The sequence below is a fragment of the Megascapheus bottae genome, chromosome 35, assembly GCF_031878675.1.
Source record: "Megascapheus bottae isolate mThoBot1 chromosome 35, mThoBot2.hap1, whole genome shotgun sequence".
Lineage (NCBI taxonomy): Eukaryota > Metazoa > Chordata > Mammalia > Rodentia > Geomyidae > Megascapheus > Megascapheus bottae.
The window spans coordinates 704,129-725,750 of NC_143543.1; the positions used below are offsets into that span (position 1 = coordinate 704,129).

Consider the following 21,622-nt stretch of genomic DNA (forward strand, 5'->3'; position numbering starts at 1 on the left):
AGCCCCGGAATGGGGACACACACAGAGGAAAATGGATTGGAGGGAGGGAGGGAGGGAGGGAGGGTATTTCAAATGCCACCATCATCCTGAGCTCACCGAGGACAGGGCGACCTCTTCCCCCCCACCCGTGCCCAGCCCTCCCTCCTGCCCACAGGAGAGGGCGATTGCCTACTTGAACAAATCCACCAGGATGACGACAGTGTTTTCGTCCACGGCGTGGTCTCCTATCAGTTTCTCTATGGTGTCCGGGGTTCCACAGGTGACAATCACTGAAGAGGAATAAGGGGGGGGGAGGATGGGGATGGGAGGGGAGGGGGAGGAGCCCAACCTGCTGCTGGGTCTGCTTTTCCTGGACGTCTATGGAGTGGGATGGAAAGCTGCCGAGGGCTGCCTGCACACGCCCTGAACCCCAGCTCCTCGGAGGCTGAGGGCTGAGGACGGTGGTTCGAGGCCAGCCTGGGGCGGGAACATCCGTGAGACTCCCGTCTCCGGGCTAGGACATCCGTGGCCAGCACCGCAGGCAGGGCGGCCTGCGTGGAGGCGGCTGCCTGAGCAGGAGCGCTGTGGGGAGCAGGGAGCACTTTTTCCTGGAGTCCTCACCGTTGCTTTTCCGGTGCCGGTCTACTAAGAAGTCCCGGAACTGCTCCTGGCGTCTCAGGGTCTCCTTGAAGCTAAGCACTTGAGAGAAGTAGGAGACCCCGGCCTCCAGCGCGTTGAGGTACCTGAAACAGGAGGGGAAACTGAGGCCTGGGGCTCGGACTCCCGGCCCGGCGATGGCTGCACAGGTGCTCTCCCGCTTGGCCGCGTCCTGGGCTCTGGTTGACTCTGGTGGTGGCTGCCATGGTTTTGAATGGCCTTTCCCTGGTTCTCTTTCGCCTCGGCCGACCCGGACTGCGGTCCTCCTGTCCCCACGTTCCTGGCGGCGGGGAAGAGACTGGGGTGGCCGCCCCGAGGGTTTCGTGCCCATCACCGGTCACCTGCGGTCGGTCGCCCGGTCCAGCCCTGTCTCCTTCTGGGCTGGGCACTGGGGCAGCTTTGATTCCCCAGTCACTGTGGGAATGGCGTCCAGGCCACAGCTGTCCCTGAGTGAGCTCTCATCCATCACCCACCTGCCGACCCACCTACCCTCTTACCCATCCATCCATCCATCCACCTACCCATCATCCATCCATCCATCCATCCACCTACCTATCATCCATCCATCCATCCATCCACCTACCCATCATCCATCTATCCATCCATCCACCTACCTATCATCCATCCATCCATCCACCCATCCACCTACCTATCATCCATCCATCCACCCATCATCCATCCATCCATCCATCCACCTACCCATCATCCATCCATCCATCCATCCACCTACCCATCATCCATCCATCCATCCATCCACCTACCTATCATCCATCCACCCATTATCATCCATCCATCCATCCATCCATCTACCTATCATCCATCCATCCATCCATCCACCCATTATCCATCCATCCATCCATCCATCCACCTACCTATCATCCATCCATCCATCCACCCACCCATTATCCATCCATCCATCCATCCATCCATCTACCTATCATCCATCCATCCATCCATCCACCCATTATCCATCCATCCATCCACCCACCCATCATCCAACCATCCATCCATCCACCCACCCATCATCCATCCATCCATCCATCCACCCACCCATCATCCATCCATCCATCCATCCACCTATCATCCATCTACCCATCCATCCATCCACCCATCCACCTATCATCCATCTATCCATCCATCCACCCACCCATTATCCATCTATCCATCCATCCATCCATCCATCCACCCACCCATTATCCATCCATCCATCCATCCATCCATCCATCTACCTATCATCCATCCATCCATCCACCCACCCATTATCCATCTATCCATCCATCCATCCATCCATCCATCCATCTACCTATCATTCATCCATCCATCCACCCACCCATTATCCATCCATCCATCCATCCACCCACCCATTATCCATCTATCCATCCATCCATCCATCCATCTACCTATCATCCATCCATCCATCCATCTATCCATCCATCCATCCACCTATCATCCATCCATCCATCCATCCATCTATCCATCCATCCATCCATCCACCCACCCATTATCCATCTATCCATCCATCCATCCATCCACCTATCATGGGCAGGGGGGCAGGGGAGGGGAGGAATGGGCGCCCCCGCCCCCTGCTGACCAGAAGCAGTCCTCGGTGGTGTTGGTGCCGTCCTTGTAGACGTAGGAGGAGTTCCAGGGGAAGGTCTTGAAGGGCAGCTCGCTGGCCTTCCAGAAGTCCACCAGGAAGTACAGCAGCTTCCTGGCCGGCGCCAGGAGGCGGGTGAGCGTCTCCTTGTAGTCGCAGGAGAGGCCAAAGCTGCCGGCCGACAGCATGGCGTAGCTCAGCTTCGTGTCCAGGCTGCGGGGGGTGGGGGGGCAGGGCCAGGCTGAGCGGACGCCTCCTCCCCCCAGAGGCCCACCCTGATGTGTTCCCTGAGCTTCTGTCCCTCCATGGCGCTCTACCACTTGAACCACAGCTCCACGTCTGGTTTTCTGGAGATCAGAGTCTCACGGCCTTTCCTGCCCGGGCTGGCTTTGAACCTGTGATCCCTGAGGAGCTGGGATGGCAGGCGGGAGCCGCCGGTGCCTGACTTGCTATAAACTATCCTCTCTATCATCGTCAAGCCCACGGAACGAGTTCACAGCCATTTCTTCACCCCCTCACGGAGGCTGGGACAAGGTCCGGAAAGCAACAGGCAGAAGACGACTCACTACATCTGGTAGGTGGCGTAGGTGCAGGAGGGGCCCAGCAGGACGCAGCCCATCTGGTTTTTCCTCTGTGGAAGAAGAACATGGAGAATCTGAGGCCTCAGACGCCCCAAACCCAATGGGCCGTCCAGGAGTCCATCGGCCGGTGGCACCCACGGGCTGGCACCCAGGACGGAGGCGTGGGGAGAGTGGGAGTGTGTATGAGTGTGAGTGAGTGTGTGGGTGTGGGGGTGTGAAAGCTCAGAAGGCCAAGAAGAGAAAGGTGACTTCTTCAGGGCTTGGTGGGCAGAGAAGAAGAGGGACCGGCCTGGGGGGGGGGGCTCATTCTGGGTGCTGAGGGGAGATGGCGGAGGAGGAGGGAGAGGAGGGCAGCTTCCCTGTGGGGAGGGTGAGAAGTCAGGACCCAGGGTCTTCCAGCCTGGCCCGGCTAGGTCTCCCTGCTGGTGGGGAGAGGACGGGCGCATCTCTCCTGCGTGTGTTGTTTGAAACGGTTGGGGGGCCGCTGGCTGGGACTTGAACTTGGGGACTCAGGGTGTGGGGACAGGGCACTCACCGTGATGTCACGGAGGAGATCCAGGCCCTCACAGGTGCTGCTGCGGCAGTCGCCGGAGTTGTGGATGAGGCCATCGGAGTAGACAAAGGTGGCGTTCACCACGGCCTGGATGCCTGGGGGGGGGGAGGGCAGGGGAGGGGAAGGGAGGGAGGGCAGGGGAGGGGAGGCAGCGTGAGTCCCCGGAGGAGCCCCGAGATTTACTGGAGACTGATCTCCAACAACAGACCACCCCAAAATCAGGAGTGGAGCCGTGGCTCAAGTGGTAGAGCACCAGCCTTGAGCAAAAAAAAACAACCAACCAACCAACCAATTCCCGCTCCCCCCCAGAGCTCAGGCCCTGAGTTCAAGCCCCAGATCCGGCCCCAGAACGGAACAAAAAGAGCAAAATAACAATCCCAGAGGCTCAGTGGACACGTGAACGGGACAGCCCGGCGGCCGGCCAGCCCCGCTCTGCCCTCACGTCCCTTCTTCTCCATAACCCGGGCAGACACCGCGGGGCCTTGGCAGAGAGAAGAGGAAGATGGCACGAAACCAGGAAAGAAGCGGAAAGGAAAAGAAGGAAGTGCAGTGACCAGGAGGCGCCACTCACTGAGCCCTGTGTGGGGTTCAGTCCCCCTCTGGGAGGTCACACGGCCAGGATCCCCCGGACCCCGGGGTCAGGCCGGGCCTCAGGCCCGCCCTGGCTTTTTGTGGGGTGTCCCAGCGTTCCCTAAATGCAGAGCCGAGCAGAGAGACCCCCACACCCCTTCCCACCCCCATAGAGAGAGGAGGGGAGCCTGGGTGTCCCAGGGCAGAGTCCAGGAAGATGGGGGAGGGGGAGGGAGGGGAGGAGGAGATGGACGAGGGAGAAGGAAAGGAGAGGAGGAGGCGGAGAGGAAGAGGGAGAAAGAGAAGGAAGAGAAGAGGAGGAGAGGGAGAAGGAGGAAAGGGGGAGAGAGGAGGAGGAGGAGTAAAACAGGAGGAAAGGAGGAGGAGGAGAGGAGGAGAAGGGGTAGAACAGGAGGAGGATAATGAAGGAGAAGAAGAGGAGGCGGAGGAAGAGGCAAAGAGGAAGAGGATAATGAAAAGGAGAAGAGGAGGAGGAGGGAGGACAGGAGGAGGGGAGGAGGGTGGAGGAGGAGGAGGAGGAGGGGAAGGAGGGGGAGGGGGAAGGAGAAAAGGAAGGACAAGGAGAGAAGGAAGGAGGAAGAGGAGAAGGAGGAAGAGGCGAAGAGGAAGAGGATAATGAGAAGGAGAAGAGGAGGAGGAGGGAGGACAGGAGGAGAGGAGGAGGGGGGAGAAGGAGGAGGAGGGGAAGGAGGGGGAGGGGGAAGGAGAAAAGGAAGGACAAGGAGAGAAGGAAGGAGGAAGAGGAGGAGGAGGAAGAGGCGAAGAGGAGGAGGATAATGAGAAGGAGAAGGAGAAGAGGAGGGGGAGGGGAGGAGGGAGAGAAGGGGAGGAGGAGGAGGAGGAGCAGGAGGGAGAAAAGGAAGAAGACGAGGAGGAGGAAAAGAAGAAGAGGGGGAGGAAAAGAAGAAGAGGGGGAGGGGGCAGGAGAGGAGGAAGAGGAGGAGGGGGGGAAGAGAAGGGGAGGAAGGGGAGGGGAGAGGGGGAGGGGGAAGAGGGGGAGGGGGAGGAGGAGGAAGAGGAGGGGGGAGGGGGAGGGGAGGAGGGGGAGGAGGCGCTCACCGGCCTGGTGCAGCTGGGCCCTGACGACGTCCAGGCCGGCCTCCACGGCCACCTGCAGGTTGGTCAGGTCCTCGGGGAAGGCCGAGTTGCTCATCATGAGCACGGTGACATGGTAGCGTCCGTCGTGGCAGTGCTGGCTCACCTGAGAGGCCCAGAAGGCCAGGCCAGGCTGGACCAGCAGCCACCACAGGGCCTGGCTCAAGACGGGGGGCGCCATGGCCCGCTCACCCCAGCACCATGTCCTCCCCGCTCCGGCCCCCTGCGGCTGGATCCCCCCCCAGATCCTTCCCGCTGGCGCCCCACCAAGTCACCCGAGCCTGGCCCCGGCTGCCTGGGCGGAAGCAAAGTTCACTGGCTGTGTTTGTGCAGGGAGCTCACAACCATAAAGAGAGGGCGCCCGGCCTCGCCCCGCGCAGGTGACGGGGTGGGAGGCGGGGAGGGAGGGCGAGACAGCAGGAGTGGACCTGGCCCGGGAGCTCCTGGAACAGGGAGCACGGCGAGTGGGGTGTGGCGTGACCTGCCGGTGAGCAGGGGCCGACCGGCTCCCAGGCCGGGAAAAGAAACACATCTGTCCGTCCATCTGTCCCTCCGCCAAGCACGTGGGTTTGGAAGACATCACTTAGGTTGTCACGGAAGGATCCTTCTGGAAAGAGCAGGCAGACAAGTGAGAACGGGTGTGTGTGGGGGGGGGGGGCTGTGGGCAGAAGGGAGAGGCCCGGCCCCTCAGGAGGCTGAGATCTGAGGGTCGCAGGTTCAAAGCCAGCCCGGGCAGGAAAGTCCAGGAGACTCTGATCTCCAGTGAAACCAGCAGAAAACCAGACATGGAGCTGTGGTTCAAGGGGTAGAGCGCCAGGCTGGAGGAAATGAGCTCGGGGACGGCGCCCACAAGTTCCACAACCAGCAACGCATTCCCACACCCACACCCCCAAAACCTACCCACGGGTGGAGATCGGCCATGCGTCTACCGAGCCATCCTGGGCTTTCTGCCTCTACTGAGGCGCCCGTGCATGAACGTGGCGCTTCCCGGTTTTGGCCACACAGTTCCACACGTCCACGTCCACTGCGTTTGTCATTTCTCTGCACCTGTTTCACACGGCCACACCTGCTGTGTATTTCTCTGCACCTCCGTTTTACACGTCCACTGCATGTTATTCTCTACACGTCTGTTTCACACGTCCACGTCCGCTGCATTTGTTATCCTCTGCACCTGTTTTACACATCCACTGCATTTGTGATTCTCTGCACCTCCGTTTTACAAGTCCACGTCCACTGCGTTTGTTATTTCTCTACGCGTCTGTTTCACACATCCACTGCATTTGTGATTCTCTGCACCTGTTTTACATGACCACTGCATTTGTTATTCTTTGCACCTCTGTTTCACATGTCCACTGCGCTTGTTATTTCTCTGCACGTGTTTTACACCTCCACGTCCACGTCATTTATTTCTCTACACGTGTTTTACACGTCCACTGCACTTATTTCTCTGCACGTGTTTCACACGTCCACGTCCACTGAGTTTATTTCTCTGCACGTGTTTTACACGTCCACGTCCACTGAGTTTATTTCTCTGCACGTGTTTTACACCTCCACGTCCACGTCATTTATTTCTCTACACGTGTTTTACACGTCCACTGCGTTTGTTATTTCTCTACACCTGTTTTACACATCCACTGCATTTGTTATCCTCTGCACCTGTTTTACCTGTCCACTGCACTTGTTATTCTCTGCACCTCTGTTTCACTCGTCCACGTCCACTGCGTTTGTTATTTCTCTACACCTGTTTTACACGTCCAGGTCCACTGAGTTTATTTCTCTGCATGTGTTTCACTCATCCACGTCCACTGCGTTTGTGATTCTCTGCACCTGTTTTACAACCCCATGTGCACTGCGCTTGTTATCTGCACCTCTGTATCTCACACCTACTGCATTTGTTATTCTCTGCACCTCTGTTTTATGAACGAAGGAAACTCGTGGTCGGTGTCCAGGGTTGTCAGGTGTGAGGAGAGGGGCTGGGGCGGGGTGTGTGGGGTGGTCAGGTGTGAGGAGAGGGGGCTGGGGTGGGGAGTGAGGGGTGGTGAGGTGTGAGGAGAAGGGGCTGGGGTGGGGTGTTGGGGTGTTGAGGTGTGAGGAGAGGGGGCTGGGGTGGGGTGTTGGGGTGGTGAGGTGTGAGGAGAGGGGGCTGGGGTGGGGTGTTGGGGTGGTGAGGTGTGAGGAGAGGGGGCTGGGGTGGGGTGTTGGGGTGGTGAGGTGTGAGGAGAGGGGGCTGGGGTGGGGTGTTGGGGTGGTGAGGTGTGAGGAGAGGGTCCTGGGGCGGGGTGTTGGGGTGGTGAGGTGTGAGGAGAGGGGGCTGGGGTGGGGTGTTGGGGTGGTGAGGTGTGAGGAGAGGGGGCTGGGGTGGGGTGTTGGGGTGGTGAGGTGTGAGGAGAGAGTCCTGGGGCGGGGTGTTGGGGTGGTGAGGTGTGAGGAGAGGGGGCTGGGGTGGGGTGTTGGGGTGGTGAGGTGTGAGGAGAGGGGGCTGGGGTGGGGTGTTGGGGTGGTGAGGTGTGAGGAGAGGGGGCTGGGGTGGGGTGTTGGGGTGGTGAGGTGTGAGGAGAGGGTCCTGGGGCGGGGTGTTGGGGTGGTGAGGTGTGAGGAAAGGGGCTGGGGTGGGGTGTGAGGGGTGGTGAGGTGTGAGGAGAAGGGGCTGGGGTGGGGTGTTGGGGTGGTGAGGTGTGAGGAGAGGGGGCTGGGGTGGGGAGTGAGGGGTGGTGAGGTGTGAGGAGAGGGTCCTGGGGCGGGGTGTTGGGGTGGTGAGGTATGAGGAGAGGGGGCTGGGTTGGGGTGTGAGGGGTGGTGAGGTGTGAGGAGAGGGGGCTGGGGTGGGGTGTTGGGGTGGTGAGGTGTGAGGAGAGGGGGCTGGGGTGGGGTGTTGGGGTGGTGAGGTGTGAGGAGAGGGTCCTGGGGCGGGGTGTTGGGGTGGTGAGGTGTGAGGAAAGGGGCTGGGGTGGGGTGTTGGGGTGGTGAGGTGTGAGGAGAAGGGGCTGGGGTGGGGTGTTGGGGTGGTGAGGTGTGAGGAGAGGGGGCTGGGGTGGGGAGTGAGGGGTGGTGAGGTGTGAGGAGAGGGTCCTGGGGTGGGGTGTTGGGGTGGTGAGGTGTGAGGAGAGGGGGCTGGGTTGGGGTGTGAGGGGTGGTGAGGTGTGAGGAGAGGGGGCTGGGGCGGGGTGTTGGGGTGGTGAGGTGTGAGGAGAGGGGGCTGGGGTGGGGTGTGAGGGGTGGTGAGGTGTGAGGAGAGGGGGCTGGGGCGGGGTGTTGGGGTGTTGAGGTGTGAGGAGAGGGGGCTGGGGTGGGGTGTTGGGGTGGTGAGGTGTGAGGAGAGGGGGCTGGGGTGGGGTGTTGGGGTGTTGAGGTGTGAGGAGAGGGGGCTGGGGTGGGGTGTTGGGGTGGTGAGGTGTGAGGAGAGGGTCCTGGGGCGGGGTGTTGGGGTGGTGAGGTGTGAGGAGAGGGTCCTGGGGCGGGGTGTTGGGGTGGTGAGGTGTGAGGAGAGGGGGCTGGGGTGGGGTGTTGGGGTGGTGAGGTGTGAGGAGAGGGGGCTGGGGCGGGGTGTTGGGGTGTTGAGGTGTGAGGAGAGGGGGTTGGGGTGGGGTGTTGGGGTGGTGAGGTGTGAGGAGAGGGGCTGGGGCAGGGTGTGTGGGGTGGTGAGGTGTGAGGAGAAGGGGCTGGGGTGGGGTGTGAGGGGTGGTGAGGTGTGAGGAGAAGGGGCTGGGGTGGGGTGTGAGGGGTGGTGAGGTGTGAGAAGGGGCTGGGGTGGGTTGTTGGGGTGGTGAGGTGTGAGGAGAGGGGGCTGGGGTGGGGTGTTGGGGTGGTGAGGTGTGAGGAGAAGGGGCTGGGGTGGGGTGTTGGGGTGGTGAGGTGTGAGGAGAGGGGGCTGGGGTGGGGAGTGAGGGGTGGTGAGGTGTGAGGAGAGGGTCCTGGGGTGGGGTGTTGGGGTGGTGAGGTGTGAGGAGAGGGGGCTGGGTTGGGGTGTGAGGGGTGGTGAGGTGTGAGGAGAGGGGGCTGGGGTGGGGTGTGAGGGGTGGTGAGGTGTGAGGAGAGGGGGCTGGGGTGGGGTGTTGGGGTGGTGAGGTGTGAGGGGAGGGGGCTGGGGTGGGGTGTTGGGGTGGTGAGGTGTGAGGGGAGGGGGCTGGGGTGGGGTGTGAGGGGTGGTGAGGTGTGAGGGGAGGGTCCTGGGGTGGGGTGTTGGGGTGGTGAGGTGTGAGGAGAGGGGGCTGGGGTGGGGTGTTGGGGTGGTGAGGTGTGAGGAGAGGGGGCTGGGGTGGGGTGTTGGGGTGGTGAGGTGTGAGGAGAAGGGGCTGGGGTGGGGTGTTGGGGTGTTGAGGTGTGAGGGGAGGGGGCTGGGGTGGGGTGTTGGGGTGTTGAGGTGTGAGGGGAGGGGGCTGGGGTGGGGTGTTGGGGTGTTGAGGTGTGAGGGGAGGGGGCTGGGGTGGGGTGTTGAGGTGTGAGGAGAAGGGGCTGGGGTGGGGTGTTGGGGTGGTGAGGTGTGAGAAGGGGCTGGGGTGGGGTGTTGGGGTGGTGAGGTGTGAGGGGAGGGGGCTGGGGTGGGGTGTTGGGGTGGTGAGGTGTGAGGGGAGGGGGCTGGGGTGGGGTGTTGGGGTGGTGAGGTGTGAGAAGGGGCTGGGGTGGGGTGTTGGGGTGGTGAGGTGTGAGGGGAGGGGGCTGGGGTGGGGTGTTGGGGTGGTGAGGTGTGAGGGGAGGGGGCTGGGGTGGGGTGTTGGGGTGGTGAGGTGTGAGGGGAGGGTCCTGGGGTGGGGTGTTGGGGTGGTGAGGTGTGAGAAGGGGCTGGGGTGGGGTGTTGGGGTGGTGAGGTGTGAGGGGAGGGGGCTGGGGTGGGGTGTTGGGGTGGTGAGGTGTGAGAAGGGGCTGGGGTGGGGTGTTGGGGTGGTGAGGTGTGAGGGGAGGGGGCTGGGGTGGGGTGTTGGGGTGGTGAGGTGTGAGGAGAGGGGGCTGGGGTGGGGTGTTGGGGTGGTGAGGTGTGAGAAGGGGCTGGGGTGAGGTGTTGGGGTGGTGAGGTGTGAGGGGAGGGGGCTGGGGTGGGGTGTTGGGGTGGTGAGGTGTGAGAAGGGGCTGGGGTGGGGTGTTGGGGTGGTGAGGTGTGAGGGGAGGGGGCTGGGGTGGGGTGTTGGGGTGGTGAGGTGTGAGGGGAGGGGGCTGGGGTGGGGTGTTGGGGTGGTGAGGTGTGAGGGGAGGGTCCTGGGGTGGGGTGTTGGGGTGGTGAGGTGTGAGGGGAGGGGGCTGGGGTGGGGTGTTGGGGTGGTGAGGTGTGAGGGGAGGGGGCTGGGGTGGGGTGTTGGGGTGGTGAGGTGTGAGGGGAGGGGGCTGGGGTGTTGGGGTGGTGAGGTGTGAGGGGAGGGGGCTGGGGTGGGGTGTTGGGGTGGTGAGGTGTGAGGGGAGGGGGCTGGGGTGGGGTGTTGGGGTGGTGAGGTGTGAGGGGAGGGTCCTGGGGTGGGGTGTTGGGGTGTGAGGGGAGGGGGCTGGGGTCCTGCAATGAGAGGCACGGAGGAGGAGTGTGGAGGGAGTAAAGCAGAGCATCCCTGGCAAGCACACATAGTTGTAGACAGCAGTGATGTGTGCGTGCACACTGACACACACACACACACTGGGGGGAAGGGAGGGGTCGCGCACGCGCCCGGCCTCCTCGCGGGGTCTGGGCGGACCTCGAGGTGGTCCTGCACGCGGGCTCAGGTGGACTCTGGCAGGGCAGCGGCGCTCTCCTTCCTAAGCGCTGGGTCTGAGACGCCCCGCCCCCCGCCCCGGCGGCCCAATGGGGAAGGGGACGAGGCCCGTCCTCATTTGCATAGAGTGTCTGGGCCGGGCGGACCTGTTTGAGGACCTGGGCGTGTGGTGCTGTTGTGGGCGTGTCCGCAGGCCCCGCCCCTTGCTCGGGGTTGGTGGCCGGGCTCGGCTGGCCCCTTCATTCGTGCGTGAAGACCACAGATCCCGCCCCTCCCCTCCGCCCCGCCCCGCCCTCCTCGGTCATGGGCTGGACCCCGTCCCCAGTTCCCCCGTCCCTGGGCGGGGTGCCCGGCGCGGGGACGATGGAGGAGGAGCAGGAGGAGGAGGAGGAGGGAGGAGGCAGGCAGGCCGGCCGGCCGGCGGGAGCCACTTTAATCCGCGGAACACACACAGACACACACACAGTTATTTACAGCAGGACTGGGGGGCGGCGCGGGCCCGGGCCCGGGGCTCACAGCAGCCCCTCCATCTCCTTCATGAAGGCCTCGTACACGTCGTCCTTGGTCTGCATGGACACGGGCGCCGCGGGCCCGGCCTTGGGCGCCGTCGCGGGCCTGGCCGAGGCCGGGGCGGCCGCGTCCTCGTCGGGCCGGCGGGCGGCGGCGGCGGCAGCGGCAGCGGCGGCGGCGGCGGCGCCCCGGGGCTCGCGGCGCACGCGCAGCGCGGTGGGCACGAAGCGCGTGATCTCGGCCTTGGGGTTGGTGATCTGCGGCTTGGCGCTGATGGTGGCCGTGGCCTTCTTCTCGATGGTGGCCGCGCCGCCGCCCGCGCCCGCGCCGCCCGCCTCGTCCGCCTTGGGGCGCTGGATGAGGCTGGGCGGGGCGCTCAGCACGCCGGGGTTGGGCAGCGGGGCCGGCGGGAAGAGGCCGGGCGGGGCCGGGCCCAGCGGGGGCACCAGCGGCGGCCTCAGCATGCCGGGCCGGGGCGGGGGCAGGCCTGCGGGAGGGAGGGAGGGAGGGGGAGGGGGCCGTCAGCCAGGCCAGGGGGAGGGAGGGGGTCCGGCGCACCCCGCCCACCCCGTCAGGGCCCAGCCCGCTTACCTGGGGGCGCCGGCGGCGGCAGCCTGGGCGGGGGCCCTCGCGGAGGGGGGCCGGGCGGCAGGCCGGGCGGCGGGCCCGGGGGAGGACCGGGAGGCCGGCCCGGAGGGGGGCCGGGGGGCAGGAGGCGGGGCAGGGGTCCCCGGAGGCCCGGCATGCCCGGGGGTCTCAGGAACGGCGGCGCCCCTGCGGAGACACCAAGGCGGTGAGACTGGCCAGCCGGCCGCAGAGGCCAGGGTAAGGGGGGGCTGGGTTCTAGGTCCAGGCTAGCCCAGGTCCTGGGTCCAGGCTAACTTGGGGGGCTGGATTCTAGGTCCAGGCTAACCCCGGGGCCAGGTTCTCTGCACTCCAAGAAAGAACCACTAAGAGACACACAGATGTGAAGACGGGGTGTGGCCGGTCCCGTCCTCTAAGACACCCCAGACATCCCAGCCCCAGCCCACCCACTATCATGGGGCACAGGGAGGAGAGCCTGGGCGGGAGGAAGGGAAGGAGGGTGGAGGAGCGAGGCGCCCTTCCCCACCACTTCACCCCCACCCTGTGCTGACCTGGAGGGGGTCCTGGAGGGAGGCCTGTTGGGGGCCCGGGGGGCCGCAGTGGCGGGGCAGGCGGGGGTCCCAGGGGCGGCGGCCCCGGCATGGGGGGGGCTTGCATCTGGGAGGGTGGGCCGGCCTGGGGGGGGCCCTGCTGCGGGGCGGCCACGGCGGCCACCGCAGCGTCGGGATGCGAGTCGTCCTTGTGCTGCTTCTGTGGCGGCTTCTCTGCCTCCGAGTCATCCGAGTCGTCGTCGTCATCGTCCTCGGAAAACTCCTCGGCCTCGCGGCCCTCCTCGGGGATCTCCTGGCCTGCGGGAAGGAGGGGACCCTGAGCGTCCACAGGGGCTCAGCGCATGAGCACGGAGGGAGCTGAGCCGCCGCCTCACCTGCCATCCGCAGCATGGTGGCCTGAAGGGGGGTCAGCTCCTTCATGTTCTTCTTCTTCTTGCGGGGCTTTCCAGGCATGTCCGCGAACCGCACACTCAGGCCTGCGGGATCGAGGAGGACCTCAGAGTTGGCATCCACGGCTCTGAACAGCCCGCCCCGGACGACAACGGAGCGCAGGGCACAAAGGACTCGGGGGCCAGGCGCCCACACCGCCAGGCACCGCAGCCACTCGGCAGGCTGAGCTGGGAGCGTCGAGGCTCAAAGCCACCAGCCCCGGAGATCGTGACATTCTGATCTCCAAGGAGCCTCCAGAAAACAGGAATGGAGCGGAGCGTGGTGCAAGTGGAGAGCCCCACCCAGCCTTGAGCTGGCGGGGGAGGCCCCGGGACCGCACCCACCCGACTTCTTCTCCTCGGCGTGGTCCCGCTCACTCTCCTCCCGACGCACAAACTCGTCGCCCTCACTCTCGCCGTCCGACCTGTCTGTGTCGCTGTCATCCGTGCTGTCGCCAGGCTTGTCCTGCTCCATGTCCTCAGGGTAGCCGTCATCCTCGCTGCTGCTCGACGCCTCATCATCGTGACCTCGGGGAGCTGCCAAGGGACAGGGAGGCCATGGACCCGGCCCGACCCCCGCCGCCCAGGGGGCCGCTCGGCAGTCACTGCCTACGCTCCCAGCCCGACACCAGACACATGTCTGTCTGTCTGTCTGTCTGACAAAGGAAAGGAAGGCGCTCTCCCGTTTTGCCAGAACCGGGATCTGAACTTGGGCCGCTCGGCTGGGTTCTGCCGCGGGAGCGGGGCCTCCACGCTGGCTTTGGGTTATCTGAAGAGGGGACCCCAGCTGCATTCTTTTAAGAGATTCAGAGCCCCGAGTTCAAACTCTACTACGGGGAAATAAAACAACCAAAAATCCCCGGCCCCGCCAGACGCAGGTTCAGTCCACAGAGGACCCCACAGCCACTAGTGACCATTAACTGGGAGGTGGCAGCGAGGACCGAGGCCGAGTCTCAAGGGGCCCCTCCTCCAGAGCCGCCCGTACCGCGCAGCCCTTCCTCACCCAGCTCCGGGCTATACAGCATGTCCTCCTCCCGCCTGCGCGCAGGCAGGTCCAGCGCGAAGCCCACTTTGCGGCCGTACATCTGCAGGACTTGGGGAGGCGGCGGCCCGGGTGGGGGGCCAGGGGGCTTCCGGCCAGGCGGCAGGCGAGGGACGCCGTGGCCCAGCAGCGGGAGGATGGAGACGGCTCGAGAGGGAGGCCTGCAGGAACAGGGCCATGGCTGAGCCCGGCCGCCCCGCTCGCCTGCCCACCCCGCCCGAGGGCCCGCTTACCCGTAGGCGGAGGTCTTCTTGAGGATGGAGGGCGGCTGGGCCCCGGGCAGCGGGATGTCCTGGATGAGGATGTTGGAGGGCGCATGCGGCATGTCCGGCAGAGGGATGCTCTCCACCTCCACGTGCTGTGCGTTCTGAAACAGCGGGCACGCGGGGCGTCCATCGGCGGCCAGCCGGGGCGCCATGTCCCCACACCCGGGGCTGCTTCCCAACGGACCAAGGGTCCCGAAGCCTAAGCACGGACACAAGGCCGGCCTCCCCCGGCACACCCAGCGCTGCTTCCTTTCCTCCTTGGCTGGTGCTGGGGCTCAAGCCGCAGGGCAGGGTGCTGACCCCAAGCCCCTCGTCCTCAAGGCCGCCAGCACCCGCCACCTGACCTGCCAGGACCCGGAAACAGTCTCCAGAGCTCAGTGCCCGTGGCTGCCTGCTCGATCCCCAATCACCACCCCGTCCCTCTGATCCTCACTACAAATGCTTCCCTACCGGGCACAAAGTTGTGGGTTCGATTCCTCGGTACCACATACACAGAGAAAAAGCCCCAAGTGGTGCTGTGGCTCAAGTGGTAGAGCGCCAGCCTTGAGAAAGCGCAAGGCCAGCATCCAGACCCTGAGCTCAAGCCCCCCAAACCAAAACCCCAAACCCACCCCCTTTCCTATTTTTAAGAGCACCCCGGAACCCAGTTTCTTGTGGAGAGACGAGTCACCTTGACGGCATCGAAGTACTGGCTGAGCTGGGCCCTCTTCTGCTCGTACTCCACCTCCAGCTTCCTCAGCTCCTTGTAGATGTCGGGGTTCTCCTTCTCGTAGAGCCGCAGGATGCGCTCGAAGGTCTCGCGCAGCTTCTTGCGCTTGTCTTTCAGCACTTTCTCATTCAGCTGCGGCTGCTGCACCGGGTTAAACTCTGGAAGGGACGGCAAGATGAGTCCCTCGAGGTGACTCGAGGCAAAGTCCCCACACAGGGCCGGACACCAGACCGACACCACACCACCCTTTTGCCGCAGGAGGCATTTATTGTACCTACCCTCTAAAACTTACAGCACCCCGGGCTGAGCTCTCTCCCGACCTAAACCTCACCCCGAAAACAGCCAGCACCTCGCTTTCACTTTCCAGCAGGGAAACCAAGAATCCTCATGGCCCTGCCATGCGCGTACCACGCCTCCAGCCAAGAGTGGTGAGCTTCCACCAGACGGCCGAGCTCTGCCCACGGCTTCGGCCACCCCGTGCTGAAACCCTGGACACTTCACTCCATTCTCTGTCCCTTAGCCTCTCCGTGCCCACATGGGGGTGCCAGTCTCAGGACAAGCAAGCTCCTGACGGTGGAAACCAAGGAACCAGCCAGCCTGCGAAACTGCAGCACCGACAGGCACTCCAGGGAGACCTAAAGGGATCAACTGTGACACACGCAAGCCCAGATCTACCCTGCTAGTGGATCCAATCCCAGCTGACACACCGCGGCACGCTGAGAAAAGTCTGCAATTTCTGGTGCTAGTTTTCTAACCTGTATAGTAGTGATAATAAATCTACCGAAAGAGCACTAGATGGTTAAGATGTAGAAAAACTCCGTGACTACCACTAGCTCTGGAACTCTGGGATGCTCCACGCGGGGTTTTTGAAGCCTAAATGAATACAACACTTTCGATTATCACTCGAGAAATCGTTCAATCTGGATTTTTGGTATGAACAGAACACAGCAGAAAAAGGTGACAAGCTGGAAGAGATGGCAGAAAGTTGACATGGAAGGATGGGTGCCGGTGGCTCACGCCTGTTATCCCAGCTCCTCAGGAGGCTGAGATCTGAGGATCGGGGCTCAAAGCCAGCCCAGGCAAAGAAAGGTGAGCCGCTTACCTCCAATGAATCACTAGAAAACAGCAAGTGGGGCTTGCCTCAAGGGCAGGGCGGTAACTTTAAGCTGAAGAGCTGAGGGACAACACCCAGGCCCAGGAGTAGGGTGACAGCGTTGAGCTGAAGAGTTCAGGGACAGCGCCCAGGCCCCGAGTTCAAGCACCCGGACCCACAAAAACAAATAAACAAAAACCTAACAAAATAACCCACAAACCAAGAAAACACACATGGAAGTTAAATGTTCTTCACGTTGAAAAATCTTACCAAAAGACATACAGCCTCTATATTCTGTACGTTTTATCAAAGGCATGTGTTAGTTAGAAAGCGGCTGTGGCTTATGCCCATAATTCCCGTTATCAGGATGATGAGATCTGAGGATCATGGCTCCAAGCCAGCCCGGGCAAGAAAAGAGTCTCAAGAAAAGTCTCTATTTCCAATAAACTACTCCCAAAAGGCTGGGACTGTGGCCTAGTAGTAGAGTGCTTGTCTAGCATGCATGAAGCCCTGGGTTTGATTCCTCAGTATCACATACACAGAAAAGGCCCGAAGTGGTGCTGTGGCTCAAGTGGTAGAGAGCTGGCCTTGAGCAAAAGAAGCTGAGGGACACCACCCAGGCCCTGAGTTTAAGCCCCAGGACTGGGGGAAAAAAAAATCCAAACAACAACACAACAATCAAAACAACTACCCCCAACGCTGGAAATGGAGCTGTGGCACAAGCTATGGCACGGGGCAGAAGAAGTTCACGGGCAACACCCAGGCCCTGAGTTTAAGCCCTGGGACCAGCACCCCCAAAATAAAAAAGGCTATCCGTCAGTGGAGGTAAGATTTCGGGTGGCAGACAGCCATTTAGGTGAGGGTTCCATTTCGGGCCCCGTGGTCTGTCCCGGGGTGTGACGTGACGTGACGTGACGCTCACCCATCTCGTCCAGCTTCTCCATGTCCCGGATGATCTGCTTCGGGTCCTTCATTTTCAGCACCGCCGCCCGCACCATCATGCGCTGCTTTTTGTTCTTGGGGAAACAGGAGACAAGATGGAAGCACCTTTACTTCACTGGAGACCGGACGGTCCCAGGGCTTCTCATGACTTTTTCAAGCCACAGAAACGGAGCTAACTTTTTTTCCCCTTAAAGTAACACAGCCATGCTTTCCTTAGGCTTTCTCTCAACACGGTGAGATTTTACCAGTTACTGAAAAGAAATGCTTAAAAAGTTGCAGCTAAATTTAAAAAAAAATTATGTCTGAATAGCCACAAAATTTTGTACACGTCGATGCTAAAGCATAAGACATGCACAGTGGAGAACTGCTAAACATCTACGTTGCCTCATGTGTTAAAGCACGATATTGGAAAGGTTCTTTCTGATATAGTGGAATTACGTTTTTCAAACTCAATATCTAGTCGGAAAAACAGAGAAGGTATTTAGCCTATTTATGGCCACAAGGCAGTGACATTTGATAAAGAGCAAGAAAAAGAGAGAAATAAAAATATCACCATACCCATGCTGCACTACGTAACAGTTCAGCGTGCAAGTGTAGGGAATTCTAGCTTGGCTAAGAGCTTTCAGAGGTGCAGGCAGCACGGTTTCTGACAAATAATCAATCATGGTATCTGGTAAACTATGGGTCCCAAACAAGAAGACACACCCGAGAGCCCTGCAGGGTCCCCAAGTCTTACCTTCTTTAATTCTCTCTTCCGGGCTTCCTTCCCTGCAAAGGGACAGAGGGAGAGGCCACACCAGGGTCACTCGAGACCCTGCAGATTCGCTGTCTAGTCATCTCAACCCAAACATCACCTTCTCTAGAAAATAAGCTACCGGTCCCTCATGAAAAAGACACCACAAACACCAAAAGCCCGCAAAACCGAATCTCTTCAACATTTTTCACACACACACCAATCCCCTAAGCGGAAACTATTTGCCATGGGACTTGTGTATAGCACCTATACACAGGCAGGAATTCACTTGCACATTTCAGGCTGTCATCTCATGCTCAGAAGAACATGAGCTCTGCCTGCCTGCCTGCCTGCGCCCGGCCAGGGACAGTGAGGACGCAGCAGGCCAGCCAGGGGCCTCTGCAGCCCTGGATACTCACGAGCTTGGTCTGTGGGGTTCATAAACTTCCCACTCTTGGTGGAAGAGGTTGACCTCCGCCCCATGGTGACAATCCGGCCGGTCCACTTCACCACGACTTAAAAAAAATACAAACAAACACCAGGCAAACCTGCGGACGACAGAGAAGTAGCTCACTTGTTTCTTATTATTTCTAAGATGTCCTCTTCTTTATAAAAAGTTCCAATCCGTCTCAGGAAAGAAACACGCCTTTGGTTGGTAATTTCCCGAGGCTTTGTACTTGATGCTGACTTTAGCACCCATGTAAGAACAGTCTCAACAATGATATTTCTATTATGATTACCACTACTATTTTGCCAGTCCTGGGCCTTGAACTCTGCCTGGGTGCTGTCCCTGAGCGTCTCTTGCTCAAGACTACAGCTCTTCCACTCGGGCCACGGCACCACTTGGGGCTTCTTCTGTTTTTTACCCAAACCCAGAGCTTCACACACGTGTGCTACCTTTTCAGCTTCCCAGCCCCGGATCCCCATTATTCTTTAGAAAGGTAAAGGCGTCCACTGGGGCTCGGTGGCTCACACCTGTCCTCTCAGCTACTCAGGAGGCTGAGATCTGAGGATCACTGTTCAAAGCCAGCCTGGACAAGACCAGGAGACTCTTACCTCCACTTAACCACCAGAACACCAGAAGTGGGGGCTGTGGCTCCAGGGATAGGGCTGTAGCCTTGAGTGGAAGAGCTCAGGGACAGCGCGCAGGCCCAGAGTTCAAGTTCCACGACGGACACACACGGACGGACACGGACACGGACACGGACACACACACACACACACACACACACACACACACACGGTAAAGTATCCGAACATCACCATCTCATCAGCTGACAGACCAGACCCCTCTCCTTTCCACTTACAGCAAATGACTGTTACAGGACAAGTGTGTGTGCGTGTGTGGCACAGACTGCCTGCCTGGCGAGCCCCAGGGGAGCGTTCGCCCGCTGCTTGCATGAGTTCTTTTCCACTGGGAAACATTCTGTGACACCAAAACCATGAAGGGGGTGGGGGGGGGTGGGGAGAGGAGAAAGGGCACCAGCACCTCTTCCACCGCCTCCTTCGGCTCTGGGACCAAAGGCAGGCAGCCCTCCTGGGGGGGCTTCGCTTGGGCACAGGATGCCAGGTCCTTCGGAGAGGGGCAGGGCCCTGCCCAGGGGTGGGAGTCCACGGGGGGGGTCGTGTAAATGGTCTGCAGCGCATGCACCACGTAGCAGGCGTTCTCTGGGATCTCCACACCGTCTCCGTGCTATCTCTGCGCTGTGTTTCCGGGGCCCGGGAGTGGGGTGGGGTGGGGGACCCCGGCCGTCCCGACGGTTCCACGCCCGCCCCCCTCCGCCCCCCTCCACCCCCCCCGGGCTCCACGGGTCTCCTCGGGGGCGGGGTGCGAGCGTCCGCCGACCCCGGGCCTCCACGTCGACCACCGGGCCCCGGGCGACGGTTGAGGGCCCCGCCTCGAGGCTCGCCGGGCCCCGGAGCCGCCCCGCCGCCGCCCCCCGGCCCGGCCGCCCGCCGCACACTCACCGCGCGGGGCTCCCGGACGTCCAGACGCGGCGGCGCCGCCCGCCCCCCTCACCCCGCCCCCGCGGCGGCCTCCAACGGCGTCGGGGCCTTCACCTCAGCCGCCCGGACAGGCGCCCGGCCACCGCCATCTTGAAACCTCGCGCCCCTCCGCCGGCACGACGTCACTTCCGGGCCCGCCGCCCCACGACCTCGCGGCGTTGCTAGGAAGCCGCGACCATAGAGACGAGCCAACGGTTCCGCGGCTAGAGCTGCTTCCGCTCCGCCGCGGAATCCGATTGGGTCGTTGGAAGCCACGGGCCCGCCCTCCCCTCCCCCCACCCCTCCCGCGTTGACGGACACATTGCCGTCCAATCAGAGGGAGGAAAAAAAGTCGCCGTCTGATTGGCTGATGGGACTTGCCTCTACCAGAGACTGCGGAACCTGTGCTGTGATACCCAGGGCAGAGCCAGGACTGTCTTCATCCATTCATTCATTCATTCATTCATTCATTCATCCATTCATTCATTCATCCATCTATTTATTGGTTTATTCATTCATTCATCTATTTATTCATCTGTTCACTCATCTATTTATTCATTTATTCATTCATCTATTTATTCATTCATTCATCTATTTATTCATTCATCTATTTATTTATTCATCTATACACTCATCTATTTATTTATTCATTCATCTATTTATTCATTCATCTATTTATTTATTCATCCACCCATCTATTCATTTATTTATTCATTCATTTATTCATCTATTTATTTATTTACTCATCTATTCATTCATTCATCTATTTATTTATTTATTCATCCACCCATCTATTCATTTATTTATTCATTCATTCATCTATTTATTTATTTACTCATCTATTCATTCATTCATCTATTTATTTATTTATTCATCCACCCATCTATTCATTTATTTATTCATTCATTCATCTATTTATTCACTCATCTATTCATTCATTCATTCATCTATTTATTTATTCATTCATTTATTTATTTATTTCTTATTTTCCCTTTGTGTGTGTGTGTGTGTGTGTGTGTGTGTGTGTGTGTGTGTGTGCCGGCCCTAGAGTTTGAACTCAAGGCCCTTGGGTGCTGTCACTAAGCCTTTATCTCTCCATGCAGGTGCTCTACCACCTGAGCCACAGCTCCACCCCAGGTTTTTGCTGATTCATTGGAGATAAAGAGTCTCGGGGATTTTCCTGCCCCTGGCCGGCTTTGAGCAGCTGGGATGATGGGTGTGGGTCTGTAATGGAATTGTTTTCCTTAAAAAAATAAATAAAAGTAAAATAACAACAAAAACTGACCTTGAGGGCAAAGGCGTGGCTGTTTCTCGTCCTCACCTGAGTCTTCCCTCTAGAAAAAACGAGCACCGGCTGAGTCCTGGCTACTAGATATTTCAAAATAGCAGTGGAGATGCAGGTTACGTTTTTGCAGAATTATTTTAATGTGCCCCGAACGGTGTCAGATCCATTCTACCACTGATCTTTGCTTTATGAATTTTTCTTTTTCTTTTCTTTTTCTTGGTTGGTACTGGGGATCGAATCCAGGCCATTGCAATTGTTAGGTAAGCGTTTTTGCCACTGAACTACATCCCAGCCCCTTGTTTTCATTTCCTCATGTTGTGTTCTGCTCCCCCACCCCACCATGTTGCCTGGCATGGCTTCTTGATTCCTGAGTGCTGGGATTACAGCACACCAAGGCCCGATATCTTAGTAAATTCGTGCGTGGATGTCTGGTTGAATTTGAGTGTCGGGAACAAGATCTGAGAGTCCGGAGTTAGAAACCAGCTTAACAGAAAGGAAAACAAGGATTGAAAGGAAGCCGAAACACACTGCTTCCCAACAAATCTATAAAAGCAGTGACAGGAGGGGAAAGGAAATGGAGAGAGTATTTTTTTTGGGGGGGGGGGGATCAGTCTTTCATCTGGCTGCTATCGTGGTTAATCAGGAGGCTGAGACCCGAGGCTCTCTGCTCAAGGCCCAGGGCAGACCAGACAGAAAACTCTAAACAACAAAACACACACACATGAATCCTACCTCAAGAGAACCCGCAAAAGCAAGGCTGGAGGCGT

General features: G+C 60.1%; 2 protein-coding genes across 2 annotated transcripts in view; both read right to left on the reverse strand.

Moving 5' to 3' along the window:
- The window catches only part of LOC150042454 (glutamate receptor ionotropic, NMDA 2B-like), a 132,213-nt gene extending 126,859 nt beyond the window's left edge, over positions 1–5,354 (reverse strand). The window contains 6 exon segments of the mRNA XM_090324445.1: positions 173–269; positions 601–722; positions 2,228–2,446; positions 2,800–2,864; positions 3,350–3,462; positions 5,018–5,354. Coding sequence (XP_090180571.1) covers positions 173–269; positions 601–722; positions 2,228–2,446; positions 2,800–2,864; positions 3,350–3,462; positions 5,018–5,234 — 833 coding nt within the window. The 5' untranslated portion in view covers positions 5,235–5,354.
- A 5,882-nt stretch (positions 5,355–11,236) lies between these two features.
- Positions 11,237–19,717, reverse strand: Wbp11 (WW domain binding protein 11). The gene is made up of 12 exons (XM_090324546.1): positions 19,553–19,717; positions 18,004–18,132; positions 17,588–17,619; positions 16,832–16,925; positions 14,778–14,974; positions 14,075–14,208; positions 13,803–14,002; positions 13,145–13,336; positions 12,746–12,847; positions 12,372–12,668; positions 11,827–12,009; positions 11,237–11,722 (listed from the first exon to the last, which is right to left on the reverse strand). The coding sequence occupies exons 2-12, from the start codon at positions 18,065–18,067 to the stop codon at positions 11,238–11,240; spliced, it is 1,980 nt and encodes a 659-aa protein (XP_090180672.1). The 5' UTR covers positions 18,068–18,132; positions 19,553–19,717; the 3' UTR covers position 11,237.
- Positions 19,718–21,622: the final 1,905 nt, after the last annotated feature.